This window comes from Penicillium diatomitis, assembly GCF_028827545.1.
Source record: "Penicillium diatomitis strain IBT 30728 chromosome Unknown utg000004l_segment0_segment0, whole genome shotgun sequence".
Taxonomy (NCBI): Eukaryota; Fungi; Ascomycota; class Eurotiomycetes; order Eurotiales; family Aspergillaceae; genus Penicillium; species Penicillium diatomitis.
In genome coordinates, this window is record NW_026623176.1 from 1560399 (window position 1) to 1581711 (window position 21313).

Consider the following 21313-nt stretch of genomic DNA (forward strand, 5'->3'; position numbering starts at 1 on the left):
GCGACTTGCCCGTCCTGCGCAATTTGGTCTCCACGCACGTCGTTCACAGTCGATCGTGCTCACCGCATTCATTTCTCAATATGGCACGCAATGCGCTCCAGAAGGAGCAGTTTGTCAAGCTCATTGTCGGTGCTGGACAGGCCAGTCCCAGTCCCCCCGTCGGTCCAGCCCTCGGTAGTAAGGGTGTGAAGAGTATGGATTTCTGCAAGGTACGTTACTGTTACTCAACCCGATACTCCACGGAGTTGGTCGCTATTCCATCACCCAACAAACGGACAACTCTTTAACCCCAACTCTTTCGCTGGTGTAGGAGTTCAATGCTCGTACTGCTCACATCAACGTCGGCGTCCCCATTCCCGCCCGTGTGACCGTCCGTCCAGATCGCTCCTTTTATTTCGATCTCCGCACACCAACAACAACGTATTTGCTCTTAAATGCAGCCAATGTCGAGCCCCGGAAAAATCGCCTTCGAGGTGCCATGAACCCCGGCCACGAGACCTGCGGCACCGTATCACTCAAGCACATCTACGAAATCGCCAAAATCAAGCAGAGCGAGACGCGGCTGTCCGGATTGAGTCTGCAGGGACTATGCAAGAGTGTCATGGCGCAAGCCAAATCAATCGGCATTCAAGTCGTGCACTGAATTTCAAGGACCGAGTGTCTGCATGCTTCCTTTTCTTCGTGCGCTGTTCCAGGTGGGCTCTGGCGGCCACATAGTCTCATCGTCGGCCGAGCTAGTGTCGCCCAGGGTCATGATTCTTTAATGGATGGGTTTTCTTGTACAGTGTACCGCCCCGTATCAGATCATCTCGGTTGTCCAGCCTTTTCGCGCGTGCTCGGGGGAGAAAGCAAGTCTTCAGGGTGATTTAGAGCACGGACGTGCTAATAGTCAAAGATTCTCATCAAACAGTGGGGGCCACTCGACTCTTCGCTGGCAGAAGATGTCGAGGAGTTTGGCAGCCCTGAGTCTCCAGGTCTCCAGGGGAGCGCTGGGAGAAAAAAAGACCCGACTGAGGCTTGGGGACGTGGGTATTAAAGTGTCCTGTACGAATGCACATAGTTCTTGTTGTAACTATGGAATGTATTTACCGATTACCTATCGGGTAGTTTCACTGGCACTGTGCCCACCTACCATGTACCACTACACTCATACCGATCTCCTGCACAATCATGACCCAATCGTGATATTAGTTGTCGAAATCTTGGGTTAATCCGTCAGAGTCAGAGACAGTGCTGAAACATATCAGACAGACTGTCAGGCATTGTGTGTATGATCAGCAGACGGCTCGGAGATCACTGTATTGCTGGAGTTTGCAATCTTGTAGTAGTACTCTCGCATGTGAGAGCGTTACGTGCAATATCAGATCGAAGTCTAGATCCAGAGCGGAGATAAAGCGGAGACAGTCGTCCTCACCGTGCGGTCGTGCACCACCGCCGACTCGGGTTCCAGCCGCAACAAGCGACCGTTATCGCTGGATCGGGTCGTTCGCGTGGTCGGCACTGGCACAACAGGAAACCGAGTCATGCATGGAACGCAAGAATGATTCAAGGACGGCAAGGATTGTACATTCAGTTGAGTGTTGCTTTCCCTCAAATACAGCCTAGCAGTTCCGGTAGAGAAGGAGGTAATGTGTGATCGCATTTGGGGCCATCACCCCACAGGTCATGACCGGGAACAGACTAGGTACCTAGGTAGCTGGCGACTGGATCATGATGCCATCCACTGTCAGTGTCCAGTATATCATCGCTCGCAGGTAAGCAGCTGCATAATATTCACGGACAACCGGAAAGCCGGCATCCACGCGGCACTACTGCATACCTGCATGGCATCGGTACAGTACCGTGCATCGAGTGCGGATTAGAGCAATTCCCGCTCATCCCAGCCGTCGGAACCATCAGGGCCCTTGGATGAGACCGAGAGGAACTATACTTTACTCGAAAACGACATCATCGGCATCCGCCCCTTCGCAAGTCGACTGCCCGGTCCGCCCTCTTCCGACTGATTATGTTACTTCCTTCGCTGTCGAGTTGATATGAACAGATTTCCTGGCCACTTGGATGAGCATGAAACAATTGTGCCAGAGCATCCATCCCCAATCGGAGGCTCGGGTTGAATAGCTGGGGATATCAAATAATCCTATTCTGTATAACTTCGATACAGTCCGGTGGTTGTTTGCAATCACTCTTCGTGAGTAGATGCCGGTTGCTGCCAAGCATCGGGACGGGTGGTCTCGCCCGGTATTTTGCAGTTTGCCCTCTCGAGCGCCAGTGCTACCGTACCGACTACCCAGCCGAGGCGGGTGGCCAAGTACGGACAGTCTGTACCAGGTACCTCGCCCGAGCACCCTCGGCGTGGCCGTCGTGACGCTTCTGGAAAGACTTGCTTCCTCCAACTTGGATCGTGGAAGTTGTCCAGTTGGCATGGGGGTCATCTACTCTGAAGCACTGCAGCCCACGCCTCCGCTCTCGGGCCCAAGCTTACTCCCCCTCTACAGAGTCCAGTCCACCGTCGTAGTAGATTGAAGATCCCACTTACCCCGAAAAAGAGGCTTTTCCCGGTCTTCCGGCAGGCCAATTTCGACAGACCCTCACCCTCACTCACCCACCACCACGGCCCTTTTTCTTTCTTTCCCTCTCCCTCCTTCTGCCCCCCTCTTCTCCGGCGTTGCGATTCTTCCATTCTATCCTGCCTCGATCGACAGCCGCGGCCTCGGGGGTTTGAGACAACCGTCGCCGTTGCCCTCAGCATCCTCGCGTCGCAGCTCCTTTTGGCTGCGTTCGACAGGACACCCCACTCCGCCTTGGACCGCTGCTGTTGTACTGGCCCGGCCTATCGTATCGCAACGCACTCGGCGCCGAAAACTCAAAGAGGAAGATTTGCCTCACCCACGTAATTGACCAGGCGGGCATCCCCTCCTCACTCTGTGTCATCCAAACGCTTTCTGGACTTCCCGATTTCCTATTCTGCACCTTCCGACCGATTCCCATTGCAAGGACGGTCGCACCACACCTTTGCATCGCGTCTTGATCTTCTGACAACCCTGTCCTTGCTCTGTGTCCGTTCTCTACCTGATTGCATTTGGCGAGGGGCATGCGTCCCGCCCGAGTTTCCACCCCCCTTCAAACGGTTAGGAACTTGGTTGTCTGGGACTATGACGTCTGAATTGGCCGAATCCTCCTCACCAGCTGCCAATTTCACGGAGTCAGGTATGTCTACCTCCAATGTCTGATTCTCTATCCACACATCGCCCGTCCTACATGCAGGCCATCAACGAGAAGCGGGAATGGGATGTTTCTGACTGATGGTCCCGCGCTCAGATTTGAAGCCCACTGCCGAATCCACAGCCAAGATGCCCGCCCAGGTCTCGGAAGCCAGTGACGCGGACGCCAAGTCCAAGTCGCAGTCTGGCCAGGTGCGCTTTTCCTCCATCACGCAGGAAATCGAACCTTCAAAGACCCTTCTTTCGCCCGTGCAGGAAATACCACCGCAGCCCGAGGCGTACAAACAAGTCTCTAGCGAGGAGGAAATTCGATCGCTGGCGATGAGCTTGCAGAAGTCGCAGCTTCAAGAATCACGCCTTCGTAACTATTCCTTCGAACCAATGTCTCTGCCACCTTCCAGGGTATGTTCATTCTGTTTCTCTGCATTTCATGACACCTATGCGACGGCTCGTTGCAGGGCCTGGGATTCATGCTCGCATGGGCAGGGCCACGCCTCAGCGCAATATGACCATTCACCTCCTCGGTCTCTACTTCCTTCGCTGAACCGTTCCTTGATCGAGAGACTGGTCTACGGTGTCCCGTGCTAGGATCATTGTGATGCTGACGTTCGCGCTTCTAGGTTGGCTCGAGGGATTCGAGCGATCGCAGCGCCCACGGCACTGGGTCCTTCGTCACCTCCCCCATCACTCTCCACCCGTATCGGCAGTTCAGTCTCCTCCCCTGACGCCAGCGGGAACCAACTCCCGCGACGGTCGATCTGGCGACAATGCAGCCGCGCTACAAGCAATTGACCGAGCCAAGCAGAATGCGTCCGCGATGACACCAGAAGCCTCGCCTCTTGTTTCATCGGCCGAGAACTACGGAACGCAGCGAAGCGCTCCCACCTCGCGGCCGTCCTCTACGGATCATCTCCCAATGAGAAAGGTCGGCTCCGCGGAACAACCATCCCAGATCAACACCGCCGTCCCCAGACATCGCGCTCAGTTTTTTACCGGAGCCGATGCTAGCTCTCAGGAAGAAAGTCCTCCCCCAACCCCGCGATACTCTCATACTCCGCCCGGCACGATCACTCCCGTCGGTGAGCCGAATGATCCATATGCCCGGAGCAAGCGGCCACCGCAATCCAAAAATCTCGCCCAGCTGGATGCACGGTTCATCTTCAATAGTCGAGACTCGAAACGATCCTTCCGTCCCGGTAATCCTCCGAGATCGGCTAGCGCCATTGATCTTGGAAAGTCCAGCGACAAACGGTCGAGCAAGAAAGAGTCCAGCGAAAGCAAACACGGACACGGCCATCATCATCACCATCATGGATCCATGTCCGAATTGAAGCGATTCTTCAAGATGGGTCATCGCAACAAGCGTCCCGAATCACCAACCTCCGCCTCGAAGCGTTCGAGTCGGACCTCTGGAAAGAGCACCCCATATCAAATAGCGACCGACAATGTGCCCTTTGCCGATGATCATGGGCTAAATTCAAAGTATGGAAAAATGGGTCGAGTGCTGGGGTCTGGTGCAGGCGGGTCAGTTCGCCTGCTGAAGCGGAACAGTGACGGCGTCACTTTTGCCGTGAAACAGTTCCGGGATCGCCACAGCTGGGAGACCCCGAAGGAGTATTCGAAAAAGGTCACGGCTGAGTTCTGTATCGGTTCCACCTTACACCACGGCAACATCATCGAGACTCTCGACATCATTCAAGAGGGGCCCCATTGGTACGAGGTCATGGAGTATGCTCCTTTCGATCTGTTCGCCATTGTCATGACAGGCAAGATGAGCAAGGAGGAAATCGCTTGTTCATTCAAGCAGATTCTTAGCGGTGTCGCCTACCTTCACGGTATGGGTCTCGCACATCGGGACCTGAAATTAGACAACGTTGTTGTCAGCGATCGGGGCATCATGAAGCTCATCGATTTCGGCAGCGCCGTCGTCTTTCGCTATCCCTTCGAGAACGATATCGTTCCGGCGTCAGGTAAATACAGCGCCTGTGCTGGCTCCCTCCCGCTTCTATTGTCCTCTGACCGCCGGTTTTCGCTGTGCATCTTTGCTAATATCTCCCTCTTTTTCCAGGTATCGTCGGCTCTGATCCATATCTGGCTCCCGAGGTATACGACGAGAAGAAATATGATCCTCGTCCCACAGATGTCTGGTCGCTGGCGATCATCTTCTGTTGTATGACGCTTCGTCGCTTCCCGTGGAAACAACCACGCACATCCGACAACTCTTATCGTCTGTTTGTGGCAACGCCAACACCAGGCACTCCAGTGACCGAAGCTGATTCCCGACGCCATCCGAAAGCCAAGTCCAGCCCAGATTTGACCTCCACGGTACAGAATGACAAGGACAAGTCTGAGGACGTGCCCGGCAAGTCTGCCGCCGCGCCTTCGGGCGCTGGAGTAGCGGATCAAAATGGTAGCAACCCTCCCGATTCCCCAACAGAAAAGAGCGATAACCCTGGTGAAATGCCACGGAAGCAGCCTAGCCAAAATGGCGGACATAAAGCGGCGCGCACCACCAGCAAGGAAGCTCCGCCTCTGCCCCCGAACGCGCCCCAGCCGCCTCCGAAGCAGGAGGTCATCAAAGGGCCTTGGCGTCTCCTCCGCATCCTTCCTCGAGAAAGTCGATACATCATTGGCCGTATGTTGAAGGTCAATCCCAGCGAGCGTGCAACCCTTGAAGAAGTGCTTGCCGATGAATGGGTCCGTAACATCATGAACTGTCAACAAGAAGACTCGGGTGAGGTCATCGGTGCTTCAAACCACACCCACGTCCTTGAGCCACCATCTCAAAGTCCAGCAGTTGCAAGCAAAGGCGGCAAGGCCAAGTAAGCATCCACGGTGGCCATCAAACCTTGCCGACAAGCCACCCATCATCGGGGCCTGATCGCCTCAGACACTCGTCTGTTTTGGAACGGTTTATATATCACCGAAGCCTCTTTGTTCTTCCTCATTGTTCAACACCCCTTGCCACGCTCCACCCCGCGCGTCGACCCATTAATATCTTAATCATCGCGTGGCGATCTCAAATGGTCATTTCATTCCCGCTGTCACTTCTGAGCGTGAACTCATCAGCCATTATGGGTTGTGGTCTATAGTTCACACCCCTGTGCACTGCCTTCCCAGATGCCTTCAGCGGTCCTCGCATGTCTACAATAACCCGAAGCCAGGCAAATTCTAGATTTGGACGGACTTTGCTGGACCCCTTTTCTTGCTTTTTTGCAAAAATTGATGGAAACGTCTTGCCCATTAACTCCCTGCCACATGCAGCTCTTAAACGGCCAAGTTGGCGTGGCGGTCGACTGGTTTCATTTTCGTTTCCTTCGGATGTCTCGCTCTTACCGAGTCATCTCAAGCAACTGGCGCACCTTTATCTTTGCTTCATCTGCATCTCTTTCTTCAACTCAGGTCATATTCCCCTGTACTTGGGTCGTCGGCGCCTGTAGATACTTGTCCCCACTGTAGAGAAGAAAGTATTTTTTCCCTTCGATCGACTGACACCCGTCTGGGTTTATATAGGTCTCGTATCTTTTAAATTTTTTTTTACTAATCTTTCAATCCTCACGTCTAATGTGGGAAATCTAGTTGGCGCCAAAATTAATGTTCCGTCAGGCTGTCACTGCATCTACCGGAATTGACGTAAGATCTCCGCTGCAGCGGCCTCGGCTGTCACCCGCATGGTTGGCCGCGGAGCAAACCCTTCGATCTCCACCAGCTTGCGGCAACGAAGCTTGATTCTCTCCGACGCCGGAATCTTTTTGACTGAGCTTGAAACGGCCCAGCCGCGGCGCAACACTCCCTTTTGACGAGCTGAGATAATCTGAGCACCTCAGTATGGTTTCAAATTGATCAATCAGCATACCGATTTCCCCCAATTTCCCAACCAATCTCAATCCCCGACTCGCCATGACGCAGCCAGGCGACGGAGAGCCCTTGGTCTCCTCTCTGTGGACCAGGTCCCTTTTGGTACAGCGCGACCTTTGATCCCTGCTATGCATATTTCTCCCCCCCCTTGAAATCGCAGGACCTAATTCAAGTTATCTGTCCAGTCCGGCGCCGTTGCAGGCCTCACGGTCGACTGCTCCCTCTACCCTCTGGACACCATTAAAACCCGTCTGCAGAAAGCACGCGACCTCTCCACACCCCAAGCTCCCCGCCTGTCCCTGCGTCAAACGATCCGCGGTATCTATGCCGGTCTACCTTCTGTTCTCTTTGGCTCAGCGCCCTCGGCCGCCTCATTCTTCATCGTCTACGACGGCGTCAAGCGCTCTCTTCTTCCTCCGTCCAACTCCTCCGACACCCCTTCGACCACGCATGTCTTCCTCACCCACTCCCTCGCCTCCTCCCTTGGCGAGATCTCTGCGTGCGCTGTTCGCGTGCCCACCGAGGTGATCAAGCAGCGCGCGCAGGCCGGTCTCTTCGGTGGCTCGAGTCTGCTCGCGCTGAAGGATATCCTCTCTCTTCGCCACGAGGTGCCGCACACGCCGGGCTCGGCCGGATCCAGCGCGGCTGCGTCTACCGCGACACTGAAGCGTGGCTACGGCCAGGTCATTCGAGAACTGTACCGCGGCGCGGGAATCACCATCGCCCGTGAGATTCCATTCACTGTCCTGCAATTCACCATGTGGGAGTCGATGAAAGCTACCTATGCGCAACGGTATCTCCGCGCAGGAGACGTGTCCGGATCGTCATCGTCACCCTCGGCCCCAATGGCGCAAATCCCCGCCTCGACCAGTGCCATGTTCGGTAGCGTAGCTGGCGCCATTGCCGCCGGTCTGACGACACCGCTCGACGTGATCAAGACACGGGTGATGCTGGCGCGGCGAGGAGACGGTGGATCTGCACCGGTGCGCGTTAAGGAGATTGTTCGAGGCATTGCGCAAGAGGGCCTTGGTGCGTTTTGGCGAGGCATTGGGCCCCGCGTTGCCTGGATCGGTATTGGCGGAGCTGTCTTCCTAGGCAGTTATCAGTGGGCGTGGAACACACTAGAAGGAGCAAAGGAGCGCGATGATGGACATTTGGGGTCGGCTATTTAAAAGGTAGAGGGGCGCTTCCTGTTTCAAGGGGAAGTTTGACTTGACCTCTTTCGACTGCCGTAAATTCATTATAGAATTGATGCTGTACAATAGTGGTGAATGACAATTTGCGAGACATGTTCTGGATCTCGATGCAAGCTGCATTACTATTGTCGTCCTTCAAGTCGTACTTGTCATCTCTGGCTGGTAGATGAAAAGGTACCTCGTGAGTGGAAGAAGGGCACTGACTAGCCTTAATGGAGGCGGCATCCGTGGAAACTTTGAGGAACGTGAACTGCCCCCTCGACTCGATCAAGGATGAGGATATTTCCAGTCGTCGATGCCTTGTGCACTGGAGGTCTCTCACAGATGCATCACGAGTATCTGTTACAGTACTTTCAAGATGGCTCAATTCAGCATCCTTCAAGGTTGGACTAAGTCCGGATGCTCCGTTGGACGAGATTAAATATCACCCGTGCTTGTTCATGCAGCTGGGCTCCATGTGCAATATTTTTGCGCACACAATCCATGGCGACAAGTAAGAAGGAATGTAAGGTAATCATCTCCAGATGCTCTGGTTCGGTAGGTGCCAGCAGAAGCAACACTCAACACACCTTGACCTCGACCCGACAGACTGCCCCCACGGAACTCAACCCGGTGCTGTTGAGGATCTACAATTGTGCTGTGTTCCCTGTTCAGTGTTGGCCGGTGGGACCTCCACTTCCCCAGATATCCAGCTTAGACGTGGCCACGGATCTAGAGATGGCGTCGGACTGGACTTTGGCCGATGCTTCACTTATCTTCGGTCGAAGGGCTGGATTTGGGGGGAAGGGAACTTTTCCAATTGGAATTTTTGTGCAATGGACCATCTTTCGGTGACCAACTGGCATCCGGGCCCGATCCGAGAGTCTGGTGAAGAAATCAAAGTCTCGATAATCAACGTCGAAGCGAGCGATTTGGCGTTCCTTGCCCCTGGCACGGTTCCCTTGCACTCTTTCCGTCTCTCTCTCACTACGCTTCCAACTGAACTTCCCCTCATCGTCAAAACAGCCTCTCCCCTGTCCTGACCTTCTTCCGTCTTCGTTGTACACCATCTTGCTGAATTGATCCGCACATCGTCTCAGTCCTTCTTGCTTTTCATCTGACACCTAATTTTCCCCTTCAGTCGGACTAGAGTGGGTTGAACATTGTGACGTCGTTCTCCCCACCGTGAACGTGTGTGATCGGCCCTGACGAGCGGCAGATAAGCTCCGCATTTCCTCCGCAATCCCCCCGTCTTTGCGCTCCCCCAACTGCATGTATGGCACGAAAACTCAACCACCAAAGGGTCACGTACGGTAAGTCGCAGTGAACCCAGCTGATTGATCCTCATTGAGATCTCGACTGGCTGGTGCAGCAGACTCACAGCCTCGGAACTAGTGCTTCCTCTGCCTGATGCTCCCGGCGGCCACCGACTGGGAGTGAACGGGCTGGCAGTCGACCGTCAGAACTCCATTCTGTAAGTAGCACATGTTGTTTCCTTTTTCTCTCGGTCTATGCAATCTCTCTCATGTCTACACGTCATCAGTCGAGTTGTGATTGTTGTTGTTGTGCCGTGTTGTGTTGTGGTCTATTTTGGTCTTGCCGCGGATGTTGTGCGAGATGCGCTCATTCCCGTCTCTCCCATTTCCCGCTCTTCCCACGTGGGTTGCACAGCTTTCTAATGTGACGACTCTTTCGACCAACGGTAGTTACTCCGCCGGGCGTGACGGTGTCGTTTGCTCGTGGGACCTCGACTGCTCGCTGGCTCAGCTGCATGCCTCTAATCCCTATTCGTCGTCCAAGCACACCCCCGGTCCAACACGCTTCAAGACACAAGTGCAGGCTCACAGCCACTGGATCAATGACATTGTCTTGACCCACAACAACTCGGCCCTGGTGTCGGCCTCGTCGGACACCACTGTTCGACTGTGGCGGCCACATTCAGAGTCGACTGATGTTCCAGAACGCATCGGAAAGCACAGTGATTATGTCAAGACACTTGCGACTCCCAGTGGTCAGGCCACGTGGGTTGCATCGGGAGGCCTCGATCACAAATTGTACCTATGGGATCTCAGCGGCGCCGGTGAGATTCTCAGTATCAATGCCGAGGGAGACGATACTACCGAGAAAGGGTCCGTCTATGCCCTCGGCGCGGTGAATTCCGTGCTGGCCAGTGGAGGGCCCGAAAATGTAGTTCGCGTCTGGGACCCTAAATCGGGCAAACTGGTCACCAAATTTGTCGGTCACACCGACACCATTCGCGACATTCTGGTCAATGAGGCGGGAGATACGATCCTCACTGCATCGTCGGACCAGACGATCAAGGTCTGGTCGCTCACGGCGGGTCGCTGCATGAACACCTTAACAATGCACAATGACAGCGTCTGGTCGCTGTTCTCAGACGAGCCAGATCTGTCGGTATTCTATTCGAGTGACCGATCCGGGTTGGTTGCGAAGACGGACACCCGCAGATCGGCCGATATCGAGCAAGGTACCTGCGTTGCAGCCCTGCAGGAACACGAAGGTGTTGTCAAGGTGGTGGCGGCTAGCGACTTTATCTGGACGGCTACTCCCAAATCAGGTATCAACCGCTGGAGAAATGTTGATACCACCCTGGACATTGAGACGCCACCTCATCCTCGACGCGTTCCCGACTCGCCAGAGGTGCCACCCGAGACTCCCAAGCCCGAGACTCCAACAAAGGAGACCCCGAAGACTATTCCCTTCTCCGCAATCCTGCAGCTCACAGCTACTTCCGAGCTGATTCGCCCTGCTCCATCCTGCGGTGTGCAGTCTGGACTGCCTGGGCTGGAAGGAGATCTCGATATGGCAACTCCTGTGCACTCGGCGCCAGAGGAAACGATAGAGGGCCAGCATGGTCTCATCAAGAGCTTGATGCTGAATGACCGGAAACGTACGCTCACGCAAGACTCGGCAGGGGAGGTGGTCCTGTGGGATCTACTCAAGGTAGGCTTTTCACACTAAAGCTCTGTACAAGTGACCTGTTCAAACTGACTTTGAAATTTAGTGCGTTCCCGTCCAGTCATTTGGAAAGCGCCACATCGATGATGTTGCGAGCGAAATCAACACCACTGAAAGTATCTCCCATTGGTGTACCATTGACATCCGAACGGGACGATTGTCAGTCATTCTTGAACCCAATCGTTGTTTCGATGCCGAGGTCTATGCGGATGAGGCTGATCTGTCCCCGGCTGATCTAGCCCAGTTCCGGGATGATCAGCGCAGTAAGTAGCACTTCATGACTTGTGGTCCGGGCTAGGTGTGAGTTTGTGATGCTGACGGGCCTTTGCAGTCAACCTGGGTAAATGGATTCTCCGCTGGCTTTTCGCTCCGTTGGTCGACGAACAGATTCGACGCGACAAAGACTACCGCGATGCCGCACTCGCCAGAGCAGAGGAACGAGCCAAACTATTTCCCAAGAGCCCATTTACGCCTGGATACGAAATCCCTCGTAGCACAGGCATTCCGATTCACAATGATCTGTCAATGACTACCTTGCGTCCTGGCACGGACTTCCCAGGAAGTCCCACGACGCCCGGTTTCGGCATTCATGCAGGCACCCCGGGCCCGGCAGCTGCTTTGAGCTCGTCGATGCAAAGTCACTCGTTCCTCTCACCCACCGACGTTGACATACCAGATGGGCTGTCGTCGGGTAATCTCCAGCATGATGGAGGGCCATCGTCCTTTTCAGAGAAACACGGAGATTACTTCTCCTCTCGCCACGCCCGTAATGACAATGACAAAGCACCCATGTCACCTTTCGATGGCGCTTCTAACCCGGCACTCCCGCAATCGCCAGCGGAGCCTGAAAAAGAAGAGAAGCGAAAGGGATCGTTCTTTGGCAAGAAATTGAACTTCCCCAAGAAGCTGGGTCGCACATCCACGGAGACTAAGCCGCAGGTCCCGGATGAGAAGCCTGAAGAGTCCGAAGTCTCATCTGTAAAGGAAGAGAAGGTGTACGAGACGAACATTAGTGGGGTTATCGAACGGATTCATGACGAGTACGAGGACTATCTGGCCCAAAATCCGAATTGCAAAGAATTGAGCTCCACAATCACACCAAGCGCAGAAAATGAGACGCCTCGGTTGGATATTCCATCGCGAACGGCAGTGTTCATTCAAGAAGAGACCGGTGACACCGCCGTGGCTTCAGACCTCTATCGTGGAAACGTGGGCCTTATTGGCCAGGATGTTGAACGATTGGAGAAGGCTATCCCCCATTGGCTTGGAGAGCTGCTACTGAAGGTACACTTGTCATCTCAATGATATACCTCTTGACACTATCGCTAACAGTCCCCGCAGAATTCAATACCGTTCAAGGAGCAAGTCAAGATTGCCTTTGTCTTGAAACCATTCGACGATTCCTTGCCTCCTGTGGCTAAACCTGATCCGTGAGTAGATGATCTAATGATTCGAATGCGAGGGTCTGCATACGCTGACTTTGATCTCCAACAGACCAAGTGCGATGACTGGGCCAGGGAATAATGCCAACACTAATTCACGCCTCAACGCAAATCGCATGCTCCGAACTAAAAAGGTGTTGGCCTACGTTGCCGAGCGCATCGACCCCCCGAATCCCGATGATCCCGAATCCAACCAGATGCCGCCGGAGGAGTATCTCGAGCTTTACTGCCAGAAGATGGTAGGATCTATTTCTTGCCTTTTCCTGGAGTTCCATTGTACTGACATACACGTTCTAGCTCTGCCCGCCTAACATGACACTTGCCACCATCCGAACGCATCTTTGGCGCACCTCTGGTGACATGATCCTCCACTACAAGGCAAATGGCAAAAAGCAAATTCATCCCCCGCCTGGATTGACGGACCCTGACACTCATGGTTTGCCAACGGTCGAGGGCCACGTTCTTAATGGGGATCGTACAGCAGCTCCATCGAGCATTCACTCCATGACGAATTCAGGGTCGGTTGCTGGCTCGGCTGCTGCCTAATCTTGTATTGCTAGATTTTTTAGCTTTGAAGAGGGATTTACACTCTTTTCTGTCACCTTTCAGGATCTCACGTAATGTGACTTTGAAGGTAGCTGAGGTACTTTGTAATTGGGGCCGTATATCATCAGACGGTTTAAGCGATGATAGCATCGCACCCTGTCTTCAGACTAAGGCTCAAATCAGTATTCTGACTGATGTCCAAACAGTACCTAACATCTGAATACATTCCATTTCAGATGGTACGGGGACTACACTTTTCTTATGTTGAAAGTCTACGTAGCACGATAAGCCCAGGTCCTTGCCTTCTTTCTAGACATGTGCATAGGCATGGCCGCCGGGTAGATTGTTGTTATATAGGGTACTAAGATCAATAAGATCAACAAAGATGAGCTATGAATAGGAGATTCCAATAGTTGCAGCTTTGATTGGAAAATCTATTCAGACAGTTTCAAGGTTGGCTAGTAATCTCTGTCGGCGTGTCTTCGCCGAAAGCCTTGAGAACCATAACGAGAACCTTACCTGGGGGAGGCCGGCCTTCTGCGGAGTCCAGAGCCCAGACGCATGCGTTCTCCAAGCAAAGATGCTTCGCATAGACTGCAACGAGAAAGGAGATGAGCGAGGTAGTGACGATACGTTCCTGCAGAGGATCTGCTTTCTCGACGCTCTGTCTGGAGGGTGATGAGATACAGTTTACTTTGTAGGTGTAGCTGCAGAATGTGAGAGAAGTATAAGGCGGAGATTACCACGGAGGAAAGGTTCTACCTAGGTTATGGACTGCGGCGAGCCGCGGAATCATCGGCTATACTGAAGCAGCGCCCTGGAATAAGCATATTCAATCTTATTGAAGAGAATCAAAATCGGAAAAGATTCATTGACAAAAAAGTGACAATGATCGAACAGAATGCCCCCAATAATGCGTCAATGACCCTAGGCAGCTGCTTCGTGCCAAACGAGGGTATACATCTCTCGGATTGATTGCAAAGGTATCGTAAAGCTAGTAGTCACCTACTTAGTTGAAGTGATTCTGAGAAATTCATGAAGACTTTCCGAATACTAGATTGCTCAATGTGGTGGTATCCGATATGGATATGCTTTTCTTTGATATGAAATATACAGAAGTAGCGATTTCAGTACTTCTAAATTCTCGATCTATGCATGCCGGCTGCATGTGGTTTTCGAATACTGGAGTATTTCGGTATTCAATGCTGAACAGGATGCATTCGGCTACTCGTTGAGTATCTTCCACCGTATCTTATACATCATCACCCTACGGTCCCTACCTTGTAGGTAGACACAGGGAGAAGGAAAGGGTAGCCGGATAGTCACGTGGGCTTTATAGAACATGTGTTTTTCCAAGTCGTTTCAACACTGGTACCTTCACTTCATCATTACTTCATAATTCCGGAACACTTTGAAGATTATATAGATAGATATTTCGTGTTTCCTGAAGCTGGCTCCCGGCCGACGCAGACATTACCTCTACTATCTATGCATGTGATTTCATCATCCCTCATGAGTCATACTCCCCAAACTCCCACTCTTGCCTTTCCTTCACTTACTGCATCCTCTTGATTCCACCCACCTTGACTAGACTCACGTAGTTTCAAACCACTTCCTCCAATTGTACTTGGCCTTTTTTTGGGCCTTGAATCTTAAAATGAATCCTTCACTCGATGAGCTGATGACACGACGCGCTTCGTTGAGGACCAAATACGATGAAGCTGTCTCCAAACTTCTCCAGGCCCTCGACTCCCACCCTAAGCCCACATACTCGCGCGATGATCTCACGAAGCTCCGGATTACCCTTGGAACGTTCAATCCTGATATTCCATCATTTGGCACGTCGCTCTTCGAGCCCATGTCCCCCGAGAAACTTGCCGGATTCTCACTTAAGATGTCGGAACAATCGCAAAACACTCAAAACTTACACAACAGGTATGATGAGCTCTACAACAGACTCCCTGATCAGGCAGGGATAGTAGGCTACCGCCAGCCGAATGGAAGAGAAGCCGATATCTTCTATCGAAACCTGGAAAGTACCTCCTCCTACCTGGGGAGACTCTACAAAGGCTCCTACAAGAGGACCAGGCGCTCCCACGAATTTCTCACGGACACCTCCAAGTGGACTCAACTTGCAGATGGCAATCCTTTCGAAGAACTTCCAGTTGGCTTTCTTGGCGGCTATTCCCCAAACGCTCAGATTCCGCGTTGGTACGTCGAGGCTAACTATGAGTGGCAAGATAATCCCCGTGATCCAAGTACGATCCGTCCACACATGATGCTCGTTGTGCGCACCGGTGCCATTGCCGTCGTAGGCGAGCTGCTCTTTTGCGAGCTCGCTTGTATTGCTCAGGTGATCAAAAATCGCCTGCAGCAAGAGGATTTCACAAGGACATCACTATTCCCGGTAGGTTCCTACACAATTTAACAAGCCTCACGAATCCCTAAGCAACCGAGACTAACTTCTACATCAAAGGTTCTTCTTCTACTCTTGTGCGGACCACGCCATGGCCGAATTGTTCAGGCTAAATACAACAAGTCTGGCATCTTGAAAGTCCGAACTTCGCAGATCTACACTTTTGAGCGAATGGTATCGGCGCCTTGGGACCTCTTCCTACGTTACTATGTCTGCTATCCCCACGATGGACCAGATATGGAATTTGCCAGCGATGAAGAGGAGCCTGAGGTCAGCGTAGTACCTCCACCAGTATCCCAGTATGTTTCCCACGAGTCCAGCCCCCGCAGGGTCCTCAGGAACCGCAGGGACAAGAACCCGTCCACCCAGAAATTCAAGCACGCCTCTCCTAAAACTCCGAAGGCTGGAAAAGAGAACGTTTCCCGAGGTATTGATGATATGAATAAGCTAACGAGTCATCACGAGATGTCCTGTTACCACGGCATGGTCCACGTCTGTAGTTTTATCAAAGACAACTGGTGCCTCGATCCCGACCTTGACAGAAGCGAAAATACCAAATCAACATCCTACTGAGAGGTCTTGTGGTGTTGGAAACGATGAAGCCGGTGTCACTGAATCTTATAAACTCTTCCGAAATGCCGTCAGATGATACATACTAATCAAGCCCATGAGTGAGGTGCTGGTACGTAAGATACTCTATCTATCTGCGCGCTAGTCGGCACTGGCCACTATCCGCCACTTTGAGTGGGAAGGTTTTGCTCTATTTTTTGGACAAGAATATCAACACGAATTGCACTCAATTGAAGTAATATTGTGAACCAAGCAACTCAGGGTAGACGAGAGAGATGTCGACAGGAGCCGATTACCATTGACGAGACACCTGGTGAGATCTAGGCTTTGTAGGTTTGGCAGGGCCGACGGGAGTAATGAGGAGTCGATTGCCCGCACGCTCAAGGTTGGCAGGCATTCTCCTCTTTTACCGCCCCTCTCGGCCATCGTCGAAGCATTGCCACTTTCGCACGTCAGACTGTCAATCGCTTGCAAGATCGTATAGTCGCCATGGCAAACACGGCACTCCCCTCAGATTTTCATACAGTGAAGGACTATGCATTCGACACGGGTGCTTATGGAATGAAAATCACAACCAGCCACCCTGACGCCCAAGTGTGGTTCAACCGGGGTCTAGTTTGGACGTATGCCTTCACCCACGCCGAGGCAACCTTGTGCTTTCAACGGGCCATCAAGCTCGATGAATCTTGTGCAATGGCCCACTGGGGTCTGGCTCTGGCGCTTGGTCCTAACTATAATCAACCATGGGAAGCTCTGCGGAAAGATCTCCCGGACATCGTGCGGCGTACTTACGAGGCATCTCGTCGAGCACTGGCGCTCACCACTGACCGGTCGCCGGTGGAAAAAGCTTTGATCACTGCACTTCAGTCTCGCTACCAGAGCGACGAACCGGCTCCGATAGAGCAGTATCACAAGCAAAACCAAGCCTATTGTGACGCCATGGGAGCTGTGTATCAGCGATTCGGAGACGATCTGGACGTGGCTACTCTATACGCCGATGCTCTTATGATTCTGACACCGTGGAAATTGTGGAACCTAGTTACAGGGAAGCCTAACCCGGGAACAAGAACTTTGGAGGCGAAGGCCGTCCTGGAGAAAGCGCTGGCGCATGATGCTGCGAAGCGCCACCCTGGCCTGCTACATCACTACATTCACCTGATGGAGATGTCACCCACACCGGAGCTTGCTTTGATTCAAGCGGACCATCTGCGTACACTTGTGCCAGACTCGGGTCATCTGTGCCATATGCCATCTCACCTGGATTTCCTGGTTGGAGACTATCGAGCAGCAATCAGCAGCAATACGCAAGCCACCATCGCGGACGAGAAATTCATGCATCACCGCGGAACCAAAGGGTTCTATACACTTTACCGCATGCATGACTATCACACGCTGATCTACGCTGCCATGTTCGCGGGTCGAAAGGGCATCGCCATGGATACGGTGAATCGCATGGAAAGCACGCTGCCTTTGGAGATGCTGAAAGCCATGCCCGATTATTGTGAGGTCTTCATGTCAGTGCGATCGCACGTCATGGTTCGCTTTGGTATGTGGACGGAGATCATCGATTACCCACTTCCTGAGGACCCAGAGCTCTTTTGCGTCACCACCGCACTAGCACACTATGCCAAGGGTGTCGCGTATGCAGCGACGGGAGATGTTCCTAATGCGATGAAGCAAAAGGAACTCTACGAAGAGGCCGCGAAGCGAATTCCAGATAGTCGGCTTGATTTTCCAAACAAATGCATTGACATTGTGGGGATTGCCTCCGCGATGTTGGATGGTGAGATCGAATACCGTCGCCGCAATTACGCCGAAGCTTTTGACCATCTCCGCCGCGCCGTACAGTTGGACGATGAGCTGGGTTACAGCGAACCGTGGAGTTGGATGCAGCCTGCGCGCCATGCCTATGCCGCTTTGCTGTTGGAGCAGAATCATGTGGAAGAGTCTGCTGCCGTGTACCGCGCCGATCTGGGTCTGGATGAGTCGGTCATTCGAGCTCGCCGTCACCCCAACAATGTCTGGGCATTGCAGGGCTATCACGAATGTCTGGTTCGGCTGGGACGGGATGCTGAAGCAAATATCATCAGACCCCAACTGACAGTTGCACTTGCATTGGCTGATGTGCCGATTCAATCGTCCTGCTTTTGTCGCACGGACAATGAGCAAGCTGCAGACGCTGAGAAGAGCTGCTCCAACAATAAATGCAAGATGTGATTATTCGTCGCGCTCTCGTACAGAATAGTATATAGTTTATGCAGTGGGGTCCCTGGAATATCGCTCATCCGAGTGATGTCGAGGAATTTGCGGGCCTCCTTCCATCTCGCTCTAGTCCTTCGGGCTTTTAGTATGGACACGCTGACAGAAACTACTGGCTAATCTGCCTGTTCAGAGTAGTCGATTAGAGCTGCACTTAATTAATGTCATTCTTCACAGCTTGTTTAATTAGCCTACGTAGGCTTTTTGGCAATATTTTATCTGACGGCCCTTCTTATGCCCGCAAATGTTGGGGGGATCATCGTTCTATGTAAAGTTTCAACATCAGAAAAGTGGAGTCCCGTGCCCTGGGCTCTCCATGAAGTGGAGACAAACGACAGAACCACTTTCTAGGTTCCAGCATCACCTGCTGACCGAGAGTCTCATCCTGTATCTGATCGCATTCTCAACATCCAGCGCACCATGAGCAGCCACACCATGGGACGCACTTGAGAGACACGCACCTTAGTTCGGGCATTCGGAAGAATAAATTGACCGAGGCCGGCCATCATCAACACCACCATTTGGCACCTTGTCGACTATCGCCTCTATGGCCGGCAGCAAAGCGATTACGGCGACGCAGTTCGTCGAGCAATTTCGCCGTGCCTGGTTTGGTTCAGAGGGACGATTTGCAGCTGGTCGGACTCTTGATCGAAATGAGTTTACGCAGTTGCCGCGTAGGCTCGGTAAGAGACATCCGAATTGATGCGAAGAGATTGCCCAGCAGGGTAAATCTCAATGGAATGAATTGCAGACCATTCTGATACTCAGTTACAGGACTCGCCATCAGTGGTGGAGCTGATTCTATGGCCCTGGCCTTTCTGTGTCGTCAATTAGAGCGCTCTGGTCTACTTGGACCTGTCTCGGTCACCGGGTTTGTGGTTGATCACCGTGCTCGGGCGGAAAGTAGTGAAGAGGCACGAACTGTAGCTGGGTGGCTCGACGCAATGGGTGAGTCCGTGCTTGATTGAGATTCCAGTTCGGGTCCGCTTTTAAGCGACTCTTTGGTCTGCGACTCCTCAAAGGTTCATGGTCCGGATTTTTGACCTATTTATTACCCAGGGATCGAAACGAGGATTCTGGAGCTGAATTGGGCTCAATTTGCAAGCCAGGATAGCTCAGACAGCGTGCTAGAAGCCTCAGCTCTACCTACTGCTTTTGAAACGCACGCTCGCCATCTACGGTTTCGTGCCTTGGGTTTAGCCTGTCAAGAAAGGGGCATCAATGCTCTCCTTATGGGCCATCACCAGGATGACACTGTGGAAACGACCATATGGCGTCTTAGCTCTGGTGGAAGAGGCGCCGGTCTTGCCGGTATTCCTGAAGTGGCGCGAATTCCAGAGTGTCATGGCCTCTACGGAGTCTCCGAGAGTGGCTCCTCCATTCGATTGAATGACCAGAAGAGACAGGATCAGGTGCCCATGCACGTCCAAGTCGATGACCAGAATAAGGGCAGTATCCTGTTCAATCCACCGAGTCCACAAAAGGGGATCAAATCCTTGTCAAAAAACAAACCCCCGACGAGATTACCAAGCCAGGCATCTTTACCTGGCGTGCCAGTTGCGACAGGCGGAATCCATCTCTGTCGCCCACTCTTGTCCTTCCCCAAAGCTCGCCTTCTTGAGACGTGTCACGCGAACAAGATTCCATACGTCTCAGATCCGACCAACTTCGACCCGACATTGACCCCACGGAACGCTATCCGCAGCATGCTTGCTTCAGACTCTCTACCACGAGCGTTGCGAGCACCGTCAATCCTCTCTCTAATCAGCTCCAGCCAATCTTTCCTTCACACTTCTACCGAATTCTCAAACCAATTGCTCACCTCGAGATGTCGCATGCTCGACCTGAATCTGAAATCAGGAACAATGGTCCTGCAGATTGTAGATCTCCCGTCTTTCTTAGACCCACTGCAGTCTCAATTGTCCCCTTCTCGTCTTTTACAAATTCAATCGCTCACTCTCCGTCGCATCACGGAGTTGATTTCTCCCTTCCATGGGAATCATTTCCCGGTGCGCAGCTATGAACCCTTTGTGGATCGATTATTCAATACCCAAGGGACTAGTCACTCCAATACAAACGACTCTCAAAGTGAAATGGCTTTGTCTTCTCGAAAAACCTTCACCTTGGGCGGCCTCATGTTCCAGCCTCTAGCTGTGAAAGAGACCGAACCTAGTGTTCCCGGTGGCAGCAACATATGGCTACTATCGCGACAGCCCTTTTTCAAGAACAAAGGCCCAGTCATTCGACACGACATTGCGTTGGACTCAAAGACAACCCCGAGTCCCCGGAAGACATCTAAATCACCGGAAGTCTCTACTCCCTGGACACTTTGGGATGACCGGTACTGGCTAAGATTCAAAGTCCACTCGGTTACGGCGGATGGGCAGGAATCAGCCCCCAAGCCGCGTGACCTAACACTTGTTGTTCGGCAATTTCAGAAGACAGATGTCGCCCGCATTAGGCTCGACCCGGCATTGAGGGCAGAAATGAAGCGCACACGAAGAAAATTCCCCTTCATTATTCAAAATGCACTTCGTTCCCGACTTGCGGGACATGCTCCTGGCTCGGCGCGATATACGCTTCCCATCCTGGCTGTGGAAAAGCCCGGTGCAGACTTAAAGCGCGGGTCAGAGCATCTCGTGGCTTTACCCACCCTTGACTTCAGGCTGGATGCATTGTCGAGAAAACATGGCCAGGACGCTGTAGAGTTTACATACTGTGGAGAGACGTGGAGAGTGAAATGGGAATGGATGTTCAAGATGATTGATACTGAGGCCGTTCGGCTTATGGGCGGACCTGAGATTCTGGATTAGGAGAGGTTAATTGTACAATAGACCCCAAAGTAAG

The 21313-nt window shown here is 52.6% G+C and overlaps 8 protein-coding genes across 8 annotated transcripts; all 8 read left to right on the top strand.

The window, feature by feature from the left end:
• Positions 1–80: 80 nt before the first annotated feature.
• On the top strand, positions 81–643 carry N7539_003830 (mitochondrial 54S ribosomal protein uL11m; the record flags this gene model as incomplete). The annotated part of the gene is made up of 2 exons (XM_056933432.1): positions 81–209; positions 311–643. 2 exons carry the CDS (start codon positions 81–83, stop codon positions 641–643), a joined length of 462 nt encoding a protein of 153 aa, XP_056790973.1.
• A 2509-nt stretch (positions 644–3152) lies between these two features.
• N7539_003831 (uncharacterized protein) lies at positions 3153–6047 on the top strand (the record flags this gene model as incomplete). Its single annotated transcript, XM_056933433.1, has 4 exons — positions 3153–3207; positions 3319–3623; positions 3853–5191; positions 5290–6047. 4 exons carry the CDS (start codon positions 3153–3155, stop codon positions 6045–6047), a joined length of 2457 nt encoding a protein of 818 aa, XP_056790974.1.
• Positions 6048–7121: 1074 nt separating this feature from the next.
• N7539_003832 (putative mitochondrial carrier protein (Pet8)) lies at positions 7122–8251 on the top strand (the record flags this gene model as incomplete). The annotated part of the gene is made up of 2 exons (XM_056933434.1): positions 7122–7181; positions 7265–8251. 2 exons carry the CDS (start codon positions 7122–7124, stop codon positions 8249–8251), a joined length of 1047 nt encoding a protein of 348 aa, XP_056790975.1.
• Positions 8252–8487: 236 nt separating this feature from the next.
• N7539_003833 (uncharacterized protein) lies at positions 8488–9297 on the top strand (the record flags this gene model as incomplete). Its single annotated transcript, XM_056933435.1, has 2 exons — positions 8488–8768; positions 8817–9297. 2 exons carry the CDS (start codon positions 8488–8490, stop codon positions 9295–9297), a joined length of 762 nt encoding a protein of 253 aa, XP_056790976.1.
• A 229-nt stretch (positions 9298–9526) lies between these two features.
• On the top strand, positions 9527–13221 carry N7539_003834 (WD repeat protein; the record flags this gene model as incomplete). Its single annotated transcript, XM_056933436.1, has 8 exons — positions 9527–9567; positions 9627–9728; positions 9961–11218; positions 11280–11496; positions 11565–12517; positions 12575–12663; positions 12728–12914; positions 12973–13221. The coding sequence occupies 8 exons, from the start codon at positions 9527–9529 to the stop codon at positions 13219–13221; spliced, it is 3096 nt and encodes a 1031-aa protein (XP_056790977.1).
• A 1657-nt stretch (positions 13222–14878) lies between these two features.
• Positions 14879–15649, top strand: N7539_003835 (uncharacterized protein; the record flags this gene model as incomplete). The annotated part of the gene is made up of 1 exon (XM_056933437.1): positions 14879–15649. The coding sequence occupies one exon, from the start codon at positions 14879–14881 to the stop codon at positions 15647–15649; it is 771 nt and encodes a 256-aa protein (XP_056790978.1).
• A 1047-nt stretch (positions 15650–16696) lies between these two features.
• Positions 16697–18424, top strand: N7539_003836 (tetratricopeptide repeat protein; the record flags this gene model as incomplete). The annotated part of the gene is made up of 1 exon (XM_056933438.1): positions 16697–18424. The coding sequence occupies one exon, from the start codon at positions 16697–16699 to the stop codon at positions 18422–18424; it is 1728 nt and encodes a 575-aa protein (XP_056790979.1).
• A 589-nt stretch (positions 18425–19013) lies between these two features.
• Positions 19014–21279, top strand: N7539_003837 (tRNA lysidine(34) synthetase; the record flags this gene model as incomplete). The annotated part of the gene is made up of 3 exons (XM_056933439.1): positions 19014–19149; positions 19241–19414; positions 19526–21279. 3 exons carry the CDS (start codon positions 19014–19016, stop codon positions 21277–21279), a joined length of 2064 nt encoding a protein of 687 aa, XP_056790980.1.
• Positions 21280–21313: the final 34 nt, after the last annotated feature.